General features: G+C 34.3%; 3 protein-coding genes and 1 long non-coding RNA gene across 6 annotated transcripts; all 4 read left to right on the top strand.

Annotated features, from left to right (window-relative positions):
• LOC104715098 (uncharacterized protein At4g04775-like) lies at window positions 679-1,206 on the top strand. The gene is made up of 2 exons (XM_010432544.1): window positions 679-700; window positions 788-1,206. The coding sequence occupies exons 1-2, from the start codon at window positions 679-681 to the stop codon at window positions 1,204-1,206; spliced, it is 441 nt and encodes a 146-aa protein (XP_010430846.1).
• Window positions 2,688-4,810, top strand: LOC104710687. Of its 2 annotated transcripts, XM_010427322.1 has the most exons (4): window positions 2,688-2,779; window positions 2,876-3,052; window positions 3,140-4,504; window positions 4,631-4,810. In XM_010427322.1, the coding sequence occupies exons 1-3, from the start codon at window positions 2,765-2,767 to the stop codon at window positions 4,466-4,468; spliced, it is 1,521 nt and encodes a 506-aa protein (XP_010425624.1). In that variant the 5' UTR covers window positions 2,688-2,764; the 3' UTR covers window positions 4,469-4,504; window positions 4,631-4,810. The 2 variants fall into 2 exon arrangements, with proteins under 2 accessions (XP_010425624.1, XP_010425623.1); XM_010427321.1 differs by having other exon boundaries at window positions 3,140-4,810.
• LOC104710686 lies at window positions 14,646-15,715 on the top strand. The gene has a single exon (XM_010427320.2). It carries the CDS (start codon window positions 14,884-14,886, stop codon window positions 15,553-15,555), a length of 672 nt encoding a protein of 223 aa, XP_010425622.1. The 5' UTR covers window positions 14,646-14,883; the 3' UTR covers window positions 15,556-15,715.
• Window positions 18,626-20,744, top strand: LOC104710685. Of its 2 annotated transcripts, none has more exons than XR_755054.2 (4): window positions 18,626-19,212; window positions 19,563-19,594; window positions 19,734-19,801; window positions 20,142-20,744. It is a non-coding gene; the product is annotated as an uncharacterized LOC104710685 (long non-coding RNA). The 2 variants fall into 2 exon arrangements; XR_755053.2 differs by having other exon boundaries at window positions 18,627-19,212; window positions 20,132-20,744.

The raw sequence follows: 21,036 nt of genomic DNA, 5'->3' as shown, positions 1-21,036 counted from the left end.
GTTGATGGTGTTGTACACATAACCTATATTTGTTTATGGATATCCTTATGTGATGACAATAGTTGACGTAGTTAACAAGACATTTATATTGTTTATATGTGTGGCTATGTGTTGGCCTATAATTCAAATAGCTAACAAACTAATCTTTTTGTATCAAAGATAACCAACAAACTTTATTGGATTCTTTGTTTATGCTTAACACACTGATAATTGAGCATAAGTGTAGTGTAGACAAGATAAGAAAAGTGTAATTCGGCGTCGTTTCCTCGATCTAAAGATACAGTATAATGACGGAAAAACGATTTTTTTATACCTTAACAATTCAAATATGTTTGATTCATACATCAGACTATTGGGTATGTGAAAATATACATTGACTCTTAAATATTTGAATACCATACCCAGATTTAAGATTTTGTGCTAAATTATACAAAAACGTAGTTAATTAGTAACTATGCTAATCTTGTCGTAAGACCAATCTGACGTGGAATCCACGTGTGAAGCGAGGGTAAAATGACATCGTTTTGGTTTATTTGAGAATAGAAATTTTGCCTAAAACGACGTCGTTTCTCATTTGATCCCAAATCTTTCTCTCTACCCGATTCGTTTCTCTCACTCACTCAAACGAAGAACCCTAAAAATTGGGGCTTTTGTGATTTCCGGTGAATAACACTTCCAATGTCTTCATCTTCTAGTTCGGGTAAGAAAAGGATTCATATTTGGCTGAATTCAATTGTTCAATTGCGATAATATAGATGCGTAATTATGATTTGTTAATGTGGCTTAGGGTCGAGCTTCACACGACGTGGAACAGAAAGGGGAATACCTAGAAAATGTAGATGTGGTGTAGCGTTTGTAGTCAAGACTTCAGAAACAATGAATAATCTGGGGAGGCTATTTCATTGTTGTTCTTATGGCTCCAAGGAGAATAATGAGCATTTGTTCAAATGGACCGATATATCTATGGTGGAAGAGATGGAAGAAGTTGAGAGTGTTGTTGGGAAGATAAAAGTAGATGTGGAAAGCTTAGCGAAAGGCTTAAATGCTGTGAAAGCTGAGATGGAGAGTCTAGCAATGGAGACACGCACATGTGAGGCCGTATGCAATAGCTACGAAAATGAAATCCAAGCCATCAAAGCTGTTGCACAAGGATGTGAGAAGGAGATTGAAGAACTCAAAGCTGTGATTGCTTGTTGTGAAAAATAGATTCAGTCTTTATGTTGCTTCAAAAATTTGATTGTGTGTAGTGTAATCATGTTGGTTGTCTATGCTTTCATCTTTTAAGTTTGACAAGATGACAAGTTTGTATGAGTTAAGAGTATGTAATGGAGCTAAAATGCAATTAAAGCTTCTAATATCCTTCATCTAAAATAGGTAATATACAAAAACCATCACACCAACCAACCATGATAAACATCCGAAATAGGTCACATACAAATCCAAAACATCCAAAAACCAACATCCTACACCTTACCGAATCCGATACATCCAAAAAAACATCATAAGCTAGAAAACAATTAATCACCAAGTGAAATCTATGATGCTTGTGAGGCTTGTCTTGCTTGAGAGGCTCGACGCTTTCTTGGCTTAGCTTGCTTACCTTGAACCCCACGATTAGTACAACTTCTTTTGTTATGTCCTGTCATGCTACATTGTGTACAACGCAAAGTAATACCTTCTCTAGTAATTTTCACCTTCTTTGCCGGAGCCTCCTCTTCTACTTCCTTTATTTTCTTTTTCCTTTTCTTTGGAGACTCATTCTTGCCCTTGATTCTTTTTTGCTTCTTTGAACGACCTTTAGTTGTCTCTATACGTGGTGGCTGAAGCTCTTGTTCACCAGATTTCTCCCAAAAGTACATACCATTAAATCCCATTAGTGGCTCATTGTATTGAACAACCTAAGTTGATGTCAATAACCAATCAGATGTAACATAATCTTCAGGCTTCTGTTTCTTCTTCAATCCAGTTACTCGCAAAACATGACGACAAGGTTTCTCTGTCATACTCCACCTTCTACATGCACATGTTTTTGCATTCATATCAATCCTGAAACCATGATGAACATGTTCAACCACTTCATAATGCCCATTGCCACAAGGGATTACCTGGCAATACTTCATGTGTCTCTGCTCTTCTTTTCTTGTTCTTGCGACTTTCAAAGTGAACTTTTCCTTATACTTCTCAGCCTTCTTTCTCCTCATATCATTCCAGATCAAGCATTATCTTCTTATGGTTTCTAGCATTATCAATAACATTGCTTGATTGATAATGTTGTTGTACGATTCTGAGAAGTTGTTTGATACATCTTCACACAGTGATGTGCAGTTGAAGAAAGCACGACTACAATTCTAAGGATTCTCATTCTCAAATAATCCAAAAGGACGTCGTTTTTTACCCTCTCGTCACACATGGATTCCACGTCATATTAACCTAATGACGAGATTAACAGAGTTACTAATTAACTATGTTTTTGTATAATTTAGCATAAAATTGTAAGTTTAAGTATGGTATTCAAATAATTTAAGAGTCAATGTATGATTCTGCATACCCAATAGTCCGATGTATGAATAAGACATATTTGAATTGTTCATATATGAAAAAGCTGTTTTCCGTATAATCATCATTTCATTTGTAATTAATTAAAAAATGAAGGGTTAAATAGTAATTTAACAAAAAAGCCTGTCAGTTCTCAACCGACCACCACGGGTGCAAAGGCGAGAGCTATATTTTTTTTTCTCTTCGGCGGGAGTGAGAAATCGCGACTATGGAAGAGTCAGATGTAAAGAGATTAAATTGTGTTTTTGATTACTTAAACGATCTGGGGTTTTCATTTTGTTGATTGCGAGCTTTGTGTCTTTGCTTGTTTTGGTTGCAGAAAGGGACGGCCCTGAAGAAAGCTTACGCGGAGATGATTCTAAACACGGCGAAGGAATCAGCGGCTAGGGTAATGGTTTCCGACAAGAAAACAGCTCGGTTACACCACGATCTTTGCGGAACTAAAGACGAAGCTCTTCGTTTACTTGTCCGATTGAAACAGATGATTGGTGCTCAGGTTAAGTATATATAATCTTCATATTTAGGGGTTTAGATATTTCATATTTGGGAACTTCTTGTTTGTTGATTTGAGTTGTATGAACAGACAATTGAATCAGAGATTACATCATCAAACAAGCAACGGCAGATTGATTTGCTTGAAGCTCAGTTACAAGAGGCTGAAGATATTATTACTGATTTGAGGTCTGAGGTTAGATGGGTGAGAGACAAATTGGAGAAAGCGAGGAAGGCACATAATGTAGTTGTTAACAAGGAACGAGAAACCATTTCTAATCAGAAGATTGCTGATCTAGAGGTTGTTGTTGGAAGTGTTTATCCTAATCAAGACAGGAGTGAGTGTGTCTCTTTTCTGAATCAGAAGAGCTCATTGCTTGATGATGAATGTGGTGGTAAGGAAACCATTTCTGCTGCAGAGGCTATTGCAAGTTTGCATCCTGATCAAGAGGATGCAGATACGAGTGGCTCTCTTCTGAATCAGAGCTCATTGTTTGATGATGAATGTGGTGGAAATGACGAAAAGCAGTTTCACGGGTTGAGTGTTGAAACTTCAAAGGCTTGTGAGTCTGACGCCAATATCAGGAGCAAAAAGCTTGAGCTGTCTCGAAATGGGTCTACACAGAGGATCCATGCTTTGGAGAGGAAATCATCTCATTCTGCAAACGGAGAGGAACGACGCACAACTGAAAAGGATAGGGACGAAAACTTGAGCTCAGTAAGCACTAGATCTCTTGTTCTTGCTCTTAGAGCTACGAATGCAGAGGTGATACCAATAAAGCCGTCTAATTCTTTAGGAATCAAGAAGTCTCGCAAATCACGAAGAAGTAGAAAGACGAGGTGGAGCAAACGAAAAGCTACACAGGTTAGGTCTCAAAGTCCGCTTATAAAACCTTGTCAATCTCACTCTGATATTCCCTGTTCCAAGAATGGCGAAGATTCCATGGATACTCACCTGTCGGTAGAGAATGAAGAGGTTGATGCCCTTAATTCTTGTAAAGGATTGGACGAGACTAAGATAAAGCCGCTTCGTCGTTTGGATCATGGGTTAACTTCAGTTAAATGCAATGTATATCCAACTTCAGGATCCACAAATGCTACTGTCTTCAGTGTGAATGCAACAAATCGATCAACAGATGATGACTTGAAATCAAGAATGGTAAAATGTGAAGGTGGAGAAGATAGTGTGGTTCCAACTACCAAAATGGGCCCTGAGTTGGTTGATCCATGTTCTGAGTTGAAAGCTAATGCAGTGGTATCAGATCAAATCAGTGAGTCTCTGAGAGCTGACAAAAATCGCCTTGTGAAGTATACATACCAAAGGAAACGGAAAAAGGGATCTTTAAACTCAAACGATGTCAATAACTACCCTCCACGGAAGAGAAAGGTGGAAGAGAAAAATCCAATTGAATCCAGTTAGGAGTAATGAATCATCTACGAGTAACCCCACAGTTAGGTAACTAAATATCTATTCATGTTTCAGTCTTGCTACTAGAGACACAATATCTTATATGAAATTGCTTACAACTGTTAGTCCTCACAGCATTTGTTCAGTTAATGCTGCTCTTTTGGTCATGTGCAGTTTATTTCCTTGTCTGAAAACTGATGGTACAGTGGCAAAGCTTTGTTCAAGGGAACTTTTTACTCTTGTATATCAAACTAAACTCTTAAAGCTTAGAATTATGTATTTATCTATCTTGACACCTTATTGTGACAACCCTATTGTTTTTTTCTTGGTGTCATTGGAACTTAGAGAACACCAGTTATTTTAGCTCTTTAACTGAAGTAATTTATGTGGGTTTTGAGATTCTAGTGACGCAAGGGAGAGTCATAACTAATATGTGAGTTTTGAAAGTGTTATTGTTACCAAGGGCTGGGGCGGATGCCCTATACTCCTTTTTAAAGTTCTGCTATTAGCATTTCCTCATTAGAATCTTTAGCTTAGTTGGTAATTGTTCCCAATAAAAAGTATTAGGTCCTGAGTTCGATTCTCAATTAGCACTTCTTATATATATATTTGTTTTTCTTTTGGTCAGTTTTATATTTGTTGGAGGTTTTTGTTTACCTATGGCATTTTCTTATTCCATTTTTTCTCAAATAAAACTATATGCAATTATTTATATTTTCACTTTAATCACATTTCTTTTATTACAAAGTAGACATATATCTTAATTTTTAAAAATATATGTTATAAACTATTAAAAAATATTATCTTTTTATAGTTAATTTATTATTTTAGGTTTTAAATTTGTGTGATATGATAATATAAATGATTTTAAATATATTACAGTTATTTATATTTTATAATGAATTATAAGTTTGTAATTGTGTATTTCCTAATTAATAAATTAAGTATGTATCTAATTAAGTATAATCATAAACCAATATAAACAATACTTTCAAAAATTTTAGCTCATTTTTTGCACTTCATAGTTCATACATTAGAATATATTCAAAAATGCAAAATATATACTTTAACATAAACAAAAATATATATTTATTAACTATATTATTTAAGTGTCTCATATCAAATATTGTCTTGGATTCGCCACTGACCAATGGTGTCTCGAAAGCGCATTGACCTCGAATACCTATAGTCGTCATATATATGCCAAACCCAAAATCAAATTTGAAACTATAACCAAAGCTGAATGAACCTCGTTGTAAAAGAATATGAACACAACCAAGTTTCGCTCAATACAGTTGATAGTTTCTAGCATTTCTTGCAACCCATGCAAGGGATAAAACATACACCAAATCACTTTTACAACATTCTTCTTTTGACGAGATCCAAGCCATTCATGTAGTTTTTGGATGTTTTGCATCCCAAACATGGATGTCATCAAGAATCGTACGAAATAACGACACTCTCAATAAGCTTAACCATTTATTGACAAGCACTTTAAAGTCTAAACCATTACTGTATATTTTATAAATTTCTACTTCTTTGTAATGACGAAGATTCGACGCTTCTTCTGGGAGCACAAAGTGATAGACGCAGCCCTACTTCTTTACACGCGGAATTACAAGCTTTGATCTGGGTTATGGAGTCTTTATTGGTGGCCGGAGTTGTTTGTCAAGTATTTGAGACAGATTGTGCAGAGCTAGTTGCGATGGTGCAGATGCCGGACGATTGGTCCGCTTTTACGAACCAGTTGGAGGAATTCTCGCTGCTCCGAACATCTTTTCTTTCCTTCACCCTAACCAGGATCTCACGTGCCTCCAATGCTAGGACAGATTGCCTTGCTCGGTCTTCAAGACATTTTCTGAATCTTCCTTTGTAAACTCTTATCTTCCGGTTTGGGCTACCAATTGTGGAGTTTTCTTTTAATTTATTTAATGTTTGGTTGAAAAAAAAAAGAATTTCTACTTCTTTCCTTTCTTGAAATTGTTACGCTAGAAAACGGCGACCTGATTTATGATCAAAATACATAGGGTACAAATCTTTTTAGCGATAAAGAATTTTTTTAAATTATTAAACAGTTACGAGTTTTTTCAGCGATAAAGAATAACTTGATGAGATGACAATACATTTAGAAGCGATACAAGATACTGATATAGTGGTAAGAGAGTGTGATAAACTAAATATATAGTGTGATAAACTAAATTTATAAGACTACTTGGTAACAAATTTATAAGAATTTATATAAAAAGTTGAACATTACTTCAATATTTTTGTGAGGTGAGTATTACATGTTAGAATATACTTTCTTTGTCCCTCGTAAATTGATGTTTTATGATTTTTTTCCTTTCTCTAAAAGATTGATGTTGTTTATTAAAAAATTTGAAATTATTTTTTTTACTTTATGCTTTCTCCACATGTTATGCTATCTAAAGTTTATATTTTCTCTTTCTACTTAAAAATAATTATAAATTAATTTATAAATAAAACTTTAACTTTTCTTAATATATATGCAATTGACAAAACATCAAACTATTAGAGATAGAGGGAGTAGTTTTTTCACGGCATATCCAATATATATAATATAATAGATGAAGAGAGAGCTCTGGTGGGATTGATACAATGATACATAATCATTTGAGTGCAAAAAAAATTAGCATGTGTCCAACTATATATATTATTAATACATGGAAAGCTATTTAATTTAAATTAAAATATTTTAAAAATTATTAAAGCATAAACAAAAAAGAAATGAAATAAATACTCCCTCCGTTTCAAAATATAGGATGTTTTAGTTAAAACACACATATTACGAAAAAGTTACTTTTAAACAGCTTACCCAATCAGAAATAAGACTGCATAATATAAAATATAGATTTAATCTAAAAGTTGCATAGAAAATTGGAAACATCCTATATTATGAAACAAAAATACTTCTCTAAACATCCTATGTTATGAAACGGAGGGAGTATATGATTATCAAATAATTCAAGATGTGGAGTGTGTTTTCATTCTTTTTTTTCTTTGGGTCATTTTTTAACTACGTGTACATAAAATAATTTAATCTCAATGTAAGTGAAGAAAAAATAGCAAGTTATGAGACCTAAAAGAAAAAAACAACAAGTATATATATAAAGTTTAATCAACTAAAGGAAAAAAGCAGAATTGTTTAATAGAAAAAGAGAATTCAATAATTATAGTAAAAAAAGATTATCAAGAATAAAGAGTAAAGGATGACTAAAATAAAAACAGAGAATAAAAAATACAGAAACAAGAGATATACAAAATGCAAGAGCGTTGAAAATAGAGATGAAATTTAAAAAATGGTAAATTGAGAAAGTACAAAATTATTGCAACATCAAAATTTGGATACTTGGAATATGAAGAACAAGTAAATATGTAAAAAAAATATATAGATGGAAGAGATTACAAGGGTTATCAAGAAAAAATATATAAAGGGAAAAACAAGAGATACAAATGCAATGTAAAAAAAATCCGAATATTGTTGGTATTAAAAAAATATTGTCAAATGACATATTGTAAGTTGGTCGAATTCAGGAAGGAAGGATTGTGTTTTCTTTCCATCCTTGTTGTAAGTTTCTTGGTAAGATGTTGAATAATGTGTCGTTTTATAAAATCATTTACTTCATGTTATACTCGTAGAACAAAAAAAAATAGGCTTCTACAACAATCCCATAAAAATCTCGATATTCTTTATTATAGCCACAAAAGTATGATTAATTTGCTAAAATTGTTATATCCAAGAGATCTATATCACTTTGCTATATTAATTTTTTGTTGCCATTGTCCCTCCAATCTTTCAATGATTTTCTCAACGAAGAAGTAACCCGTGAAATGATGATGTAAGTTCATTTATATATATAATTTTTTTCCTTTGTAATGTAGTGTTATAATTTTAATTCATTTATGGTATAAAATCTGTTGGAGTTCAATGAAGTTACCATGGACCATGTTTTGCACTTTGTTAATAGACCAATATTAACATAATTAAAGACTCAATGAAGTAAGACATATTCATATGCTGTAAGGAAAGACAAGTAAGTGACTTATCAATATGAATCTATATTAACATTTTTTAAGTACATTTTGGTTTATGCCTTTTAAGTTTTACTTATTTTTTTTTTACAACTTAACCCCTAAAATAATTCCATAAATAACATTGCAGAGAAACTTAAATACTAAACTTTCTTAAGTTGACCAACATTTGTTACATTTATTGCCATAAAATCTTAACAAAATCTTTACATTCCAAAACTATTTTTATGGATGCTAGAATTTCTCAAATTTAAATGATATACAACATATTTTCCATAAAAAAAGTTTACAATCTCCATAATTATATTAATATTAATAAATTTCTTAAACCGAAAAGCCAATTATAAAGTGTCACATTAAATATGTTGAAAACCCCCATATAATTTGGTTTATTTTTTATTTTTTGAGAAATTACCAAAAAATTAATATTCTATTAATTATCATAAACTATATATATTGACATGAAAAAATTATAAACTATAAAAATATGCTAATTTGGTAAAACATTAACATAATTAAACTTTATAAAAAAACTTATTTTGATTATTTTTTCTACGCAACTTATTTTGATTCTGGTGAGACGGATTGACATTAATCCCATATAGGGAGTTAAGTGGATTTTTTTTTTTTTTAAAAACACTTTTAGATGTGTACCAGGAGATAAATGTATTACTAAACTATACATATACCATATGGGTTAAAACCTTGAAAACACTACAAAAATCTTATACTTTGAATACTTATATCAAATACCTGTAAAATTTTATATTTTAAAATTAATAAAACAATAATAAAATAGTAAATAAATATAATATAAATTTAAAATTTTAAAATTTAAAATATTGTCCCGCGGTGTACCGTGGGTTAAATCCTAGTTGTATATGTTAAGTTCAGTCACCATTATTTTCAAAACAAAAAAAACTTAGTAGAAAATGCAAATTTTTAGTAACACTGTTTATTATCTGATTTAAGTTTTTTTGCTAGAATTGAAACATCCTAATAACAACAACGAATCTCATACTCACTAGCAACCTAACCCTAATCAATAACAACAACGGATAACAATTAAATTATTCCAATAAACCAATAACGAATAAAAGAAATAACATGATACCATTTCCAACAACAATCCAAAATATAAATAAAATCAAAGAACAATCCTAACAACCGTTCTAAACCACTAAGTTCCACTCTAGCATTCTATCAAAGACACATAACAAATAACCGAGCCTCTAGAACATCTTCCTATTAGCCTTGATTTCACGATCACATTTTGCTTTTACCTATTCCACAACACAAATGAGAGGCGTAAGTATTACCAGAAATAATTAGTGAGACAATCCTTCCATCTACTGGGCTATACACACAAGCAATCAATATAACTCCAACCAACAAACTACAATCAACAAACAAACTAGGACAACTGCATCGAACGACACCAACTAGGGTTGCATCGACCGATGGAAGACTCAACTGCATCAACCGACACCACCAATGCATCGACCGATGCATGCTCGACATTTCACGAAATCCCTAATTACATCGATTGACACCTCCACATGGCGACGACCGATTCTGCTAGGTCAATTCGCATCGTCCTCGCATTGCATTGACCGATGCACCTTGTGCATCGATCGATGCACATGCTGAGCATCGTCTTCCCTGAAGCTCCTCACCAAATCTCCGTTCCTAAACCACCAAAACACAATCCAATGCCACAAAGGAGCCTCTTAAAGCCCCAAGTGACCAAAAAACATTCTAACAAGCCAAGGAATCAACCACATAACACATAAACACGAAAAGGCGTAAGTATTACCAGAAATACTTAGTGAGGCAATCCTTCCATCTATTGGGCTATACACACAAGCAATTGAGATAACTCCAACCAACAAACAAACCAGGATAACTTCATCGACCGACACCAACCTATGCATCGACCGATGGAAGACTCAACTGAATTAACCGACACCAATAATGCATCGACCGATGCATGCTCGACATTTCACAAAATCCCTAATTACATCGATCGACACCTCCACATGGCATCAACCGATGCTCTTAGGTTAATTCGCGCCTTCCTCGCATTGCATCGATCGACACACAAGGACGCACAAGGTGCATCGATCAACACACATGCCGAGCATCGTCTTCCCCGAAGCTCCTCGCCAGATCTCCATTCCTAAACCACCAAAACACAATCCAAGGCCACAAAGAAGCCATCTCCAAGTCATAGGTAGGTTAGTTGACATCATGCTTCAAAAACTGCCGCGAAGCATAGGCAATAACCTTCCCCTTCTGCAATAGTACACACCCCAAACCAACTTTGGAAGCATCTGTATACACCACATATGGCTTATCTTGCTCCGGCAAGGCTAGAGATGTCAAACGGGCATGCCCGCGCCCAAATGGACTGACCATGATGGTCCCGTATTTTCAGTGATCCGCCGCGGACAGGTCCGCCACGGGCAGCGGACAAGATATCACTGCCCATGCCCGCCCCGCTTAGCTTTGCGGACTAACGGGCATGCCCGCTGGCATCTTCTTCTTCTTCTCCTTAGTTGTAGAGTGCCATCTTCTCTCATCAGTTGTTCTTTTCATTCTTTAGCTGTTAACCTGTTAATAACACTTGAGAGAGAACATGAGAATCTAAGAGCATGAGAGAACTAGTTCAATTCAAAAAAAAATTAAGAGTCTAAGAGCAAACACCAATAATTAACTTCGTATCACAAATTCACAATGGTCCTTCGTTGCTGATACATGTGTGATGTGTATATATAGCTACAATTACTGAATACAAAGCAGGCCAGCTCAAACGAGCAATGTCAATTCATTAATACAAGACCGAGAAACATGAGAACATTAACAACTCTTTGGATTCAAAGAGAAACATGAGAACATTAACAGAATATTGTGTGTGTAAACCTTCTTCCTTTCTCTTATGTTCCATGTAAAGGTCTTTAAGCAGTACAACCTAGGCTTATCCCATCTCTGTTTACATAGAAGAAGCAAAATAAGGAAACAAAACAGAAAAATCCAGCTAGAGAAATACCTTTAGCTTTCTCACCGCAGTAGATACCAGAAGCTTGGTAAGAGTAATAGCTGGACTCCATTGGTCTTCCAAGATATCCAAGCATATTGCCCCGCTTTGACTACTAATATTTGGGTGCCTATGGTTTTGATTAACATGAATCATCAACAAAGATAAACCTTTAATCAGAACACATTGCATCCACATTAGTAGTGTTAGTGACCCTTTAACACAACTTTACGAGAGATATTCCTGACCACAAATAGGACATTATCAGAAAAAGACACTTCCTTTCACAGATTCAAAGATCAAAGCTAAAACCTTACAACAAAACTGAAACAAGAGTCATCATCTTCTTACCAAACTTTGGTTGAAAATTGCATCTTTGGAGGCTCAAATGGATACCCTTCTGCAATTAAAAAAAAAAAAACAGATCGATTATGAACACAACACAACAGAAATCAAACACTCATATATGGTACTTCAGTAAAAACCATAGTAAGCTTTCCACCACAAACACACACACGCCAAAAAAAAAGGGAGATTAGTACAAAAAATTGTCAAACCTGATGAAGAAAAGAACCCACTAGTCTTCTCTTGCCATTGTTGTGAGATTAGAGAACCTTTTTTTGGTTCTGAAAAAAAACACAACAACGCATTAGCGTTATCATCCGTGTAATCAGTTTCACAATTTTTCGGCTTGCAACGACTTAGACTCATGGTGGCAATTCACGTCAATTGATATGCCATCTCTCGATCATTGATTTATTTTGTACCGTTCTTCACTCAAATTCATAAGAAAAATCTCCCAATTCAGGGAGAATTCAAGATGAATTACACAGGTTGGACGAACCGGAGAAGACAAAAGATTCATCGGACTACCCGCAAACCCGCAGGCACAATCGGACATAAACCGCCTGACCCGCAAACGAAATGGGTCGAGTCCGTGAGACCCGCTCTTTTTTGGGCATCAATTTAAAGGCCCAAGCCCGCCCCGCTAAGTGACATATCGGGCATAGCCCGCGGGCTTTAGGCCCGTTTGACATCTCTAGGCAAGGCCAATACTGGTGTACTCGTCAACATCTGCTTCAGGCTCGCGAAAGCTGTCTCGCACTCCGGCGACCACACAGAGGAAATGTCCTTCCCTTTCAGCTTAGTAATCGGCTGAGCCAGACTCGCAAAATCTCTCACAAACTTCCTGTAGTACCTTGCCAACCCAAGGAAACTCCTGATTTCCGTGGCGTTTTGCGGTCTAGGCCAATCTCTGATGACCTGAATCTTCTCTGGATCTACAGAAACTCCTGCTGCAGATACAACGTGACCCAAGAAACCTATCTCCCTCTGGCAGAAACTGAACTTGCTTAGCTTAGATAAATCTCAAACACGAAAATCAGAGAAATCTCAAGCTTAGATAAGCCATGGTCATGCATTGACCTTTTCCAAAGAATATTCTGACTCTAAACCGACGGATCTACATTCCTAGCAAGCTCTTACAACGATCCCAGCTACAAATCTCCCTAAGAACAGCCACAAATCTCCCAAAATCCTCAAGAACAGCTCAAGAACACTTTCTCTCTTTTCTCACTCTCAAAAACGGCTAAACTCGGCCACAAAACGACCAAAACTCTTTTTATAATCGACTCAAGGGTTTCCAAAACCCCAAACGCAACCAAACAAGCGTTTCACTTAAGTCGTCCCGCACTAAACCGACCTTGCATCGACCGATGCAACACCTGCATCGATCGATACACATCCCAAACCTGGGGTTCGCGGATGTTATAAGAATTTTTGAATTAGATAACTTTTTGTTGATCGATATGAATGTTTAAATTCTTGAGTCGTATATACTAGTACTAAATTATAATAATTTTAACCTTTTGAATGAATCCATATTTTAAAAGTTGTCAGTAAAATACATATCAATTTTTGAATGATGTTTTCTTTAAATGTATATCAATATATTAAGTACATAATGTTTTTTGGGATTAGAACATATGCAATACAGAAACCGCATGTGTTTGGGAAAGAAGAACAAACATGGGGCCACAATGCCATGAGAAAATTAACAAGACAGAGAGCAGCAGGCGTGTAATGTGTTTTAATTATTATTTTTCATAATACTATTGTTGTTATTTTATTTTCTTTGTTATATGTTTTTCCTGATGACGTATTTTTATTCTATATCTCAACTTGTTAATAATAATTTATACTTTTGTTTACATATTCCTATTTTCCGAAAACTGTGTTCATTCCTCTCAGCTTAGCATGCGGTATCCCATTAAACTTAAGTAACCTTGAGTAGCTAACACTTCTCTGGTATATTTTTCCACTAAGGAAATTAAAAAAACCCAATATATTTGGTAATTTGCATTTTTCAATAGAGCGTATTTGACCGCATCTAGATAGGTTTAGTCTCATCGAGATAGTTCAATGTTTGTGGGCTATAATTTGAAGTTTGAACGGTCTATGCAACTGACCAAAATATATGGGTGTCCGCTTTTGCTATGCAACATTTGGTGGACATAGGTCACTCGTAAAAGAGTTAAAGAAAAAGCATCCTTTCAAAATAGTGTTCTAAACTAACAATAATTTATAAGTATATATTTACAGAAAAAAAAAACATCCACACTAAAAAGTAAATATACTTAACAACCAGCTAAAATATAGATGTATAGAAAATACATATATTTATAGTTATTATTTATATATTTCCCAATGGTCTTTCTCCATGATTTAGTGTAGTCTGCGGGCAGTCTATCCAGTTAACAGTTCTAGATTTTTGAGCTATTTCATGTATTAACGATGTGGTCAAAATAATGATTAATATTAATTGTAAGCAAAATATAAAAAGTAGTAAAAAAAAACTGAAATGATGAACTAAACCTGCATAATATAGAATTCAAAAGCATTAGAATTAGATATTTAGTTTCTATCTTAAAAGTTAAGACTGAAATAAAAAAACATTGAAAAGTAAATTTGTATATAGTGGAAGATGAAAATGATTGGTTTAAGGAAAAATGGTCCCCGAGATTGAAAGAAAAACAAGAAAAGCAGAAAAAAACATAAGAAACAGAGGAAAATCAGAAAAGCCTGAGAAGAAAGTAATAATAATATGTCTGGAATAAGAGCAGATTTGAAGGGCATGCCTGTTCTTTGTCTCCTCCACCTCTTCTTCTTCTTCTCCTTCTACCTGTCTTTTCATTTTCATTTTGTTCTTTCTGTTCGCCATTTGGTCTTCCACAATCGGACCCACCATATTCTTTGCTTAGGGAATCTTGAAATTTTCGTATAAGAATCGAACGGAGGAAGGAATAAAAAGAAACAGAGCAAAAGACAGAGAGATATAACAATGGAGATGAAGAGAGACATTAGAGTTGAGAAGAAGGAGAAGGAGGAAGACAACATGTGTACTTCGTTGTTGACTGCAGTTGTTGTTCTCTCCATGGCTTGTCTTAAACACTTCTCTTCTGTATCGTATTTGATCGAGCAATGGCGTTCTTTGGTATTTCTTCTACTCAACGTTGTCCTCTTAGCGGTTTACTTCACCTCGACTCGTCCTAGCTCCGGCGAGACTCATGACTTGATCAAGACTCGTCGAGGAGGTTGTAGATTGAGAATGATGCGAGGGAAGAAGGATAAGATTAAGAAGAAAAAGACAAGGATCGTGGAGGAACCAGCTTTTTCTGACCAAGATTTCTTAGTTGTTGAGCCAAGAGAAGTGATAAAGAAGTGTGTTTTAGTGGAGGAGACGAAAAGGGTTTGTCCCGAAATGAAGGAAACTGTGACAGCTTGCTTGTTTCACAAGAAAGAAGTAGACCTTAATGGAGAGGAAGATGAATTCGAACCAGGGAGGTTATCCAATGAGGAATTGAACGAGAGAGTAGAGGCGTTCATCACGACGTTTCGACAACATTTGGTGCTTGATGCGCGAAGAGGCAGAGTCAGAGATCCTGAGCAGAAGATGAGATCAAATGACTCTGACATTAGGTTTTTAGGTCGGGAAGTCACTTGTTCGGTTTAAAAGTTTCTCTACAATTTTTTTTTTCTTTTTAACATTCGTTCGTTTTTGTTCGCTATTTGGCTTTACTTCTTTTGTGGGATTTGAGCTAAATAGCGCAAAAGATCTTTTTTTTTTTCTTTTCGGAATGTAATGTCATAAGACACAAAGACTATTCAAAACCTCTACAAAAGAACCAAAAATTGAAAACTAAATCTTCTTATATGTTATATGTAAGTCCAACAATGACATAAACCAGTAGAGCGAAAGTTCAAATATCATCGAGATTCACACTTACGAATTTTGAGTGTCAAGTTAATTATAAGAAGGGAAGATGAGCTCTTCGTCGTAATGCACAAGGATCTCTTGACTGAAAAACGTAATACTTTTATTGACATCGCTTATGATCAGTAAAAGTGTACAAAATGTTTAGTTAAAGAAGAAAGTGAATACAATTACTTACAATGAGCTAGTCATATATAGAGTAAAAATGTGGATTCCCTTCTTCATAGTACCTCATCTGAATTTATAAGACATTTGGCTCATATCGATTACAAGATCCCCATTGCGACGTGCACCTTCAATCTTTGGACAGTTCTCCGTGATTCTTGAATTATCCGGAGTTCCATTGACTTCACAATCAATTCTGAACCTTCCTGCTAGGCCAAGCTTGATGGACAATGGCTGCAATCGGACCAATTATTGATTTGTTGATACCAACAGATGTCACAATACACTAAGTCCATGAGACAAATCACAAATGTGACCAACAAAAAAAAAATGAAGGTAATATTACCAACACCAATTTAGTTAATATTTGATAGGTTGATTTATTTATTTTTTTGTCAAGAGGTTGATTTAATAGTTAATCTTTTTTTTTTTGTTAATTAGTTAATCTTGTTTGATAGTTTTAATTTAAGGGTCAATTTGTGGACTAACTAAAAACACAAATATAATTAAGAATATAGCACCATATTAAAAAAAATTTAGGAGAATAGGATGAGCGTAAATTAAAATTACCATTTTAGTGTGTTGTGATAATGGAGAATAGTGGTGGCTGATGGCCGGCGGTGGAGGCCGGAGGAGGTGGTCGGAGGAAGTGGATGGCGGTAGTTGCCGGCAGTGGTGTCGGCGATGGTGACCAGCGGTGGTGCCGGCAGTTGTGGCCCATGGTGGTGACCGACGGTGGTTGCCGGCAGTGGTTGTAGGCGGTGGTGACCGATGGTGGTTGCCGGCAGTGGTGACTGGCGGTAGTTGCCGGCGGTGGTTATCAGCGGTGGTGACTTACATAGGTTGCCAACGGTAGTGGCAATAAGGATGGTGGTGAAGAGATATAATTGTATATATATTATAGTTTATTTAGTGTATATTACCTTTTAATAGTTAATGTAGTTAGTTTTTGAATTAAAGTTTGTTTGTTGATTATAGAGTGTAATTCCTCTTTGACTTAATGTAGACGTAGTTTCTTTTAAGATTAAATTATATAGGAAGATGAAATCTGATATCTTAATGAATAAACACGTTTAAATTTTTGTAGATCTTCGTTCCACAACGACTAACTAAGAATGTAAATGATTATCTATGAAATGAATGAAATGAAAATGGATGGATGAAAAAATAGAGATGAATAGTTTTTATCTTGTTTTTCTTCTTTAGAGTGGAGGAATACTTTATTTTGTTCTTTTTTTTTTTTCTCTTCATTATTAATCTCATAGAAGAAATACATAAATAATCAATTTTTCATTTTTAACTGATGAATCTAGTTTCCTATTTTTTTTTCTCTTAAAGTGGCTACCATTCACAGCCTAAATCTTCCAAATCAGCTGATCTCTTTTGTAGAGTTTAGCAAACTTTCTATAAATAATAAATATATTCCCCATTTGTGGTGATAAGTTTTGTATCCACAGTTTAAACCATTATTATTGTGAACTTTTTTTTGACTTATTGGCCCTGATTGGTGAAGACTTTTAAGACTTTAAAACCATTTAAAAGTTGTAAAAGCATTTTATTTGCTAATCAAGTTTTAAGACTTTATTATTTTTTTAAGTTTCAACAGCCACTTTAATTTTCTTCTTCTTTATTTCTCTTCTTTTTTTAAAGCCTCAAAATGACGCTTTAAAATCAACAAATTTTAAAAGTATTCTTTTTTCTCTCCCCATTATATTTAAAAGCTCTACAAAAGTATATATATATATATATATTTTACATATTTTATTCTTTTCTCTTTCTTTTAAGATCCATTTCAATAATAATTTTTATTTATTCATCATCATCATTAATAATGATGTAAAAGAGTTTATGAAATTCATCATTGGTAAGAGAGTAACATTCAAAAAAATACATTGATTAGTGTTTAATGAATTTTTGACTAGTCATATATATAACTAGTCAATATAAAAAACATTCAAAACAATTAAAAATCAATCACCAAAAACAAAATAAAAACGGAATTTTCCAAAACAAATCACATATTTCATTGACATACATTTTTAAAATTTTAATTTATCATTAATAAACTTTATTTTTGTTATTAAATTGTTATGAATTATATTCTGACATAATTTATATTTATTATCAACAAAAAGAAAAAATAACAGCTACAGCCTTAAAAGTTATTGGTAAACAATCAGATTTTAACTGTAAAAGTTTTTACAGTCAAAGCATCTACAACCAAATTCTCTACAGCTAAAATTTTAAAGTCAAAGTCTCTATATCCACAAGTAACAACCGTTACCAATTAGGACCATTATTGGCGAAAAAGTTTTAAAGCTTTTTATAGGTTAATGGATCTAATGTTTAACTAGTGCTTCGATTTCGAAGAAGCGCTGTTTATAAGTTAATGGATGCAATGTTTATTCGAAGCACTACAAGAAAAAGCTACATTGATAGCAGTAGAAGATAGCTCATTTTTCTGAACTGCTATAGAAGATAAATTTTTTTATTTTAATTACTTATAATAGCACTAAAACAATGTTATGGCAAAAAAATCAGTAAGCGGGATGACAAAATCACTTGTTCCGCCAAAATTTAGGTAAAATTTTCAGATTTTACATCAAAATAATTTAAGTGCCAAAGAAAAAAAAAAACTTTGAATGGAGAAAGAAAGGAAATAAAAGAAAGAAAACCTTTCACGACTCTTCTCCTCCATAGCCTTTCGTCTCCATCGAGTTTTTCTCCGTCTGTTAATGAAAAAAAAAATTATGACGAACACTGATAGTGAAACTTTGAAACTTTCTCTCACTATATTCGCGAAGAAGACACCATCATCGAATCAAATTCAGATCACACAATTCGCCATGGATAACTCAACTACATATCTGTTATCCAGATCGGAAACCGCCGTAACCTACGATTCACCTTATCCACTCTACGCCATGGCTTTCTCATCTCTCAACAGTTCCACGGAATCGCCGTGGGAAGCTTCCTCAAAAGATTACAACAACTGAACAACCGAATTGACATCCTCTCTTTCGATCTGATTCCATGACCGTGAAGCCTCTCCCGAATCTCTCGTTCCAGCGTCCTTATCCTCCTACAAAGCTAATGTTCAGTCCTCTTCTCTCCGTCGTCCTTCATCCGGAGATCTACTTGCTTTTTCCGGCGATTTCCTCTGTCTTTGGGATATTAACCAAGATTCTTCCACAGTTGAGCCTATCTCGGTTCTCAACAACAGGAAAACGAGTGAGTTCTGTAATTCTTTAGGTTCATCTGGGTTGAAACAACTCAACACATTCTCATTTATGTTGCAAAGTTTAAGCGTTTTTTGTGATTCTCTTTAGGTTCATTTGGGTTGAAAGTTAATTGATTTATCGCTAGTTTTACTGCTTTGGTATTTTGGGGAAAGTGCTGAACTTTGTTTGGTTTCTTCTTTTGTGATCCAAATTTTTTATATTTGTTGTTGTCGCATAGGTTTGGAGATAGAGAAGCTTCTCTTTTCTTGTACTCAACGAACATGTTAGTATTTTGAATGGTTTAGTTAGTATATTATTGTTGCTGTTGTTGTTTTCTCTAAACGTTTAACCCCATTTCAGGTTTTTGCATTGAGCGATGGGCAATAGTGAAGGTACCATCAAACATCTATTTGTGGGTTGTTAGTTGTTTGTTCTCCCACTGGTTCTTGATGTTCAGTTTCATGTTCAAGGCTTGTCTTAGTCGCAGGTGCCATCTATTATTCATACTGATACTTGTTTTTTCCTTATTAGAGATCATTTTCATGATGTAAAGAGCAAAGAAGAGACAAATAAACCCCTTTATGATTTACTCCTTTCGGGTAAGTATTATTTCCCTTATACTCTTATTAAACCTTTAAGTCTGCAGCTATTGATGCATATTTGTTTCAAACTTAATTTGGTTCAATCTGTTTGATTCTTAGAACCTCCTGATTTAAGTATTTGGTTTTCAAGCTATGTCTATGAATCACTGATGCTGGATGTGTTTTCTCTTGTAGTGATGTTACATAATATATATACTCTTGTAGTGATGTTACGTAACATATATAAATCCCAAAGTTTGCTTTTTTTCTTTTTCTTTCCGTAATACTTTAGTTTAGTAAACCTGAATGTTTCTCTCTTATATGTTTGAATTCTATGTTTCTTGTAAGTATGTTGTAGAACCAGTGATGTTATCGAGCCTATGATAAAGCCCCGGTGGTATGTTAATCGCAACATGATTGGAAAGGAAGCTCTTGGTGTTGCCACCACTGATGAAAAAAAGAAGCCCGAGTTTATACCAAAGCAATACACAGCAGAATGGTGAAGGTTTCTTTCATTTACCCCATTTATTATCATTCTTATTGCACCATTGTCCGGATAAGTTGTGATAGCTGTTTAAGATGTCACTACACCATCTATTAACAATTACTGCCTTACAGTTGGTTAGAGAACATCAGTGACTCGTGTATTTTGAGATAGCTTTGGTGGGGATACATAATACCAGCATGGTATACCACTCTAGAGGGAGATTACAGGGAATATGGACGGTAATGCTAACCGGAACAGTTCTTCAGACATGTGTACTGCTTTTGATGGGAAGGCGAAAAAGATAGAGGAGAAGAGACTGAAGATATCGAAGTTTGTCTCAATCCTTATAAGTTTTAATGTTAGCTTTTTTGGATAAAACTTGACAGCATAGTACAAGACTTGTATGATATGTAAGACTTGTTTAAATTAATGTTATGTATGTTGATGATATTTATGAAATAATGTTTTTTTTTATATTAATCCACTTAAATAAGTCTGCAAAACTAGGGTCAAATATATAAATTATAAAAATCAAATTAAAATTTAAATCTCTCTATATAGCAAAATAAAAATGCTATGACATAATATAAAATGGCACAAAATATGTGTTACGGAAAACTATATGATATCATTTGATTAATGCTATAAAAGAACGACATATAATAGCACATGTCAAAAACGCTATAATAGAGGTGACACCTAAGATTGCTGCCGATAACATAGCATTTATGAAAACGCTATTAAACACATACGATAGCATTTATCG

Source organism: Camelina sativa, chromosome 9, assembly GCF_000633955.1.
Source record: "Camelina sativa cultivar DH55 chromosome 9, Cs, whole genome shotgun sequence".
NCBI lineage: Eukaryota > Viridiplantae > Streptophyta > Magnoliopsida > Brassicales > Brassicaceae > Camelina > Camelina sativa.
Note: the sequence above shows the minus strand (reverse complement) of the source record. Positions and strands in the feature narration are given on the sequence as shown.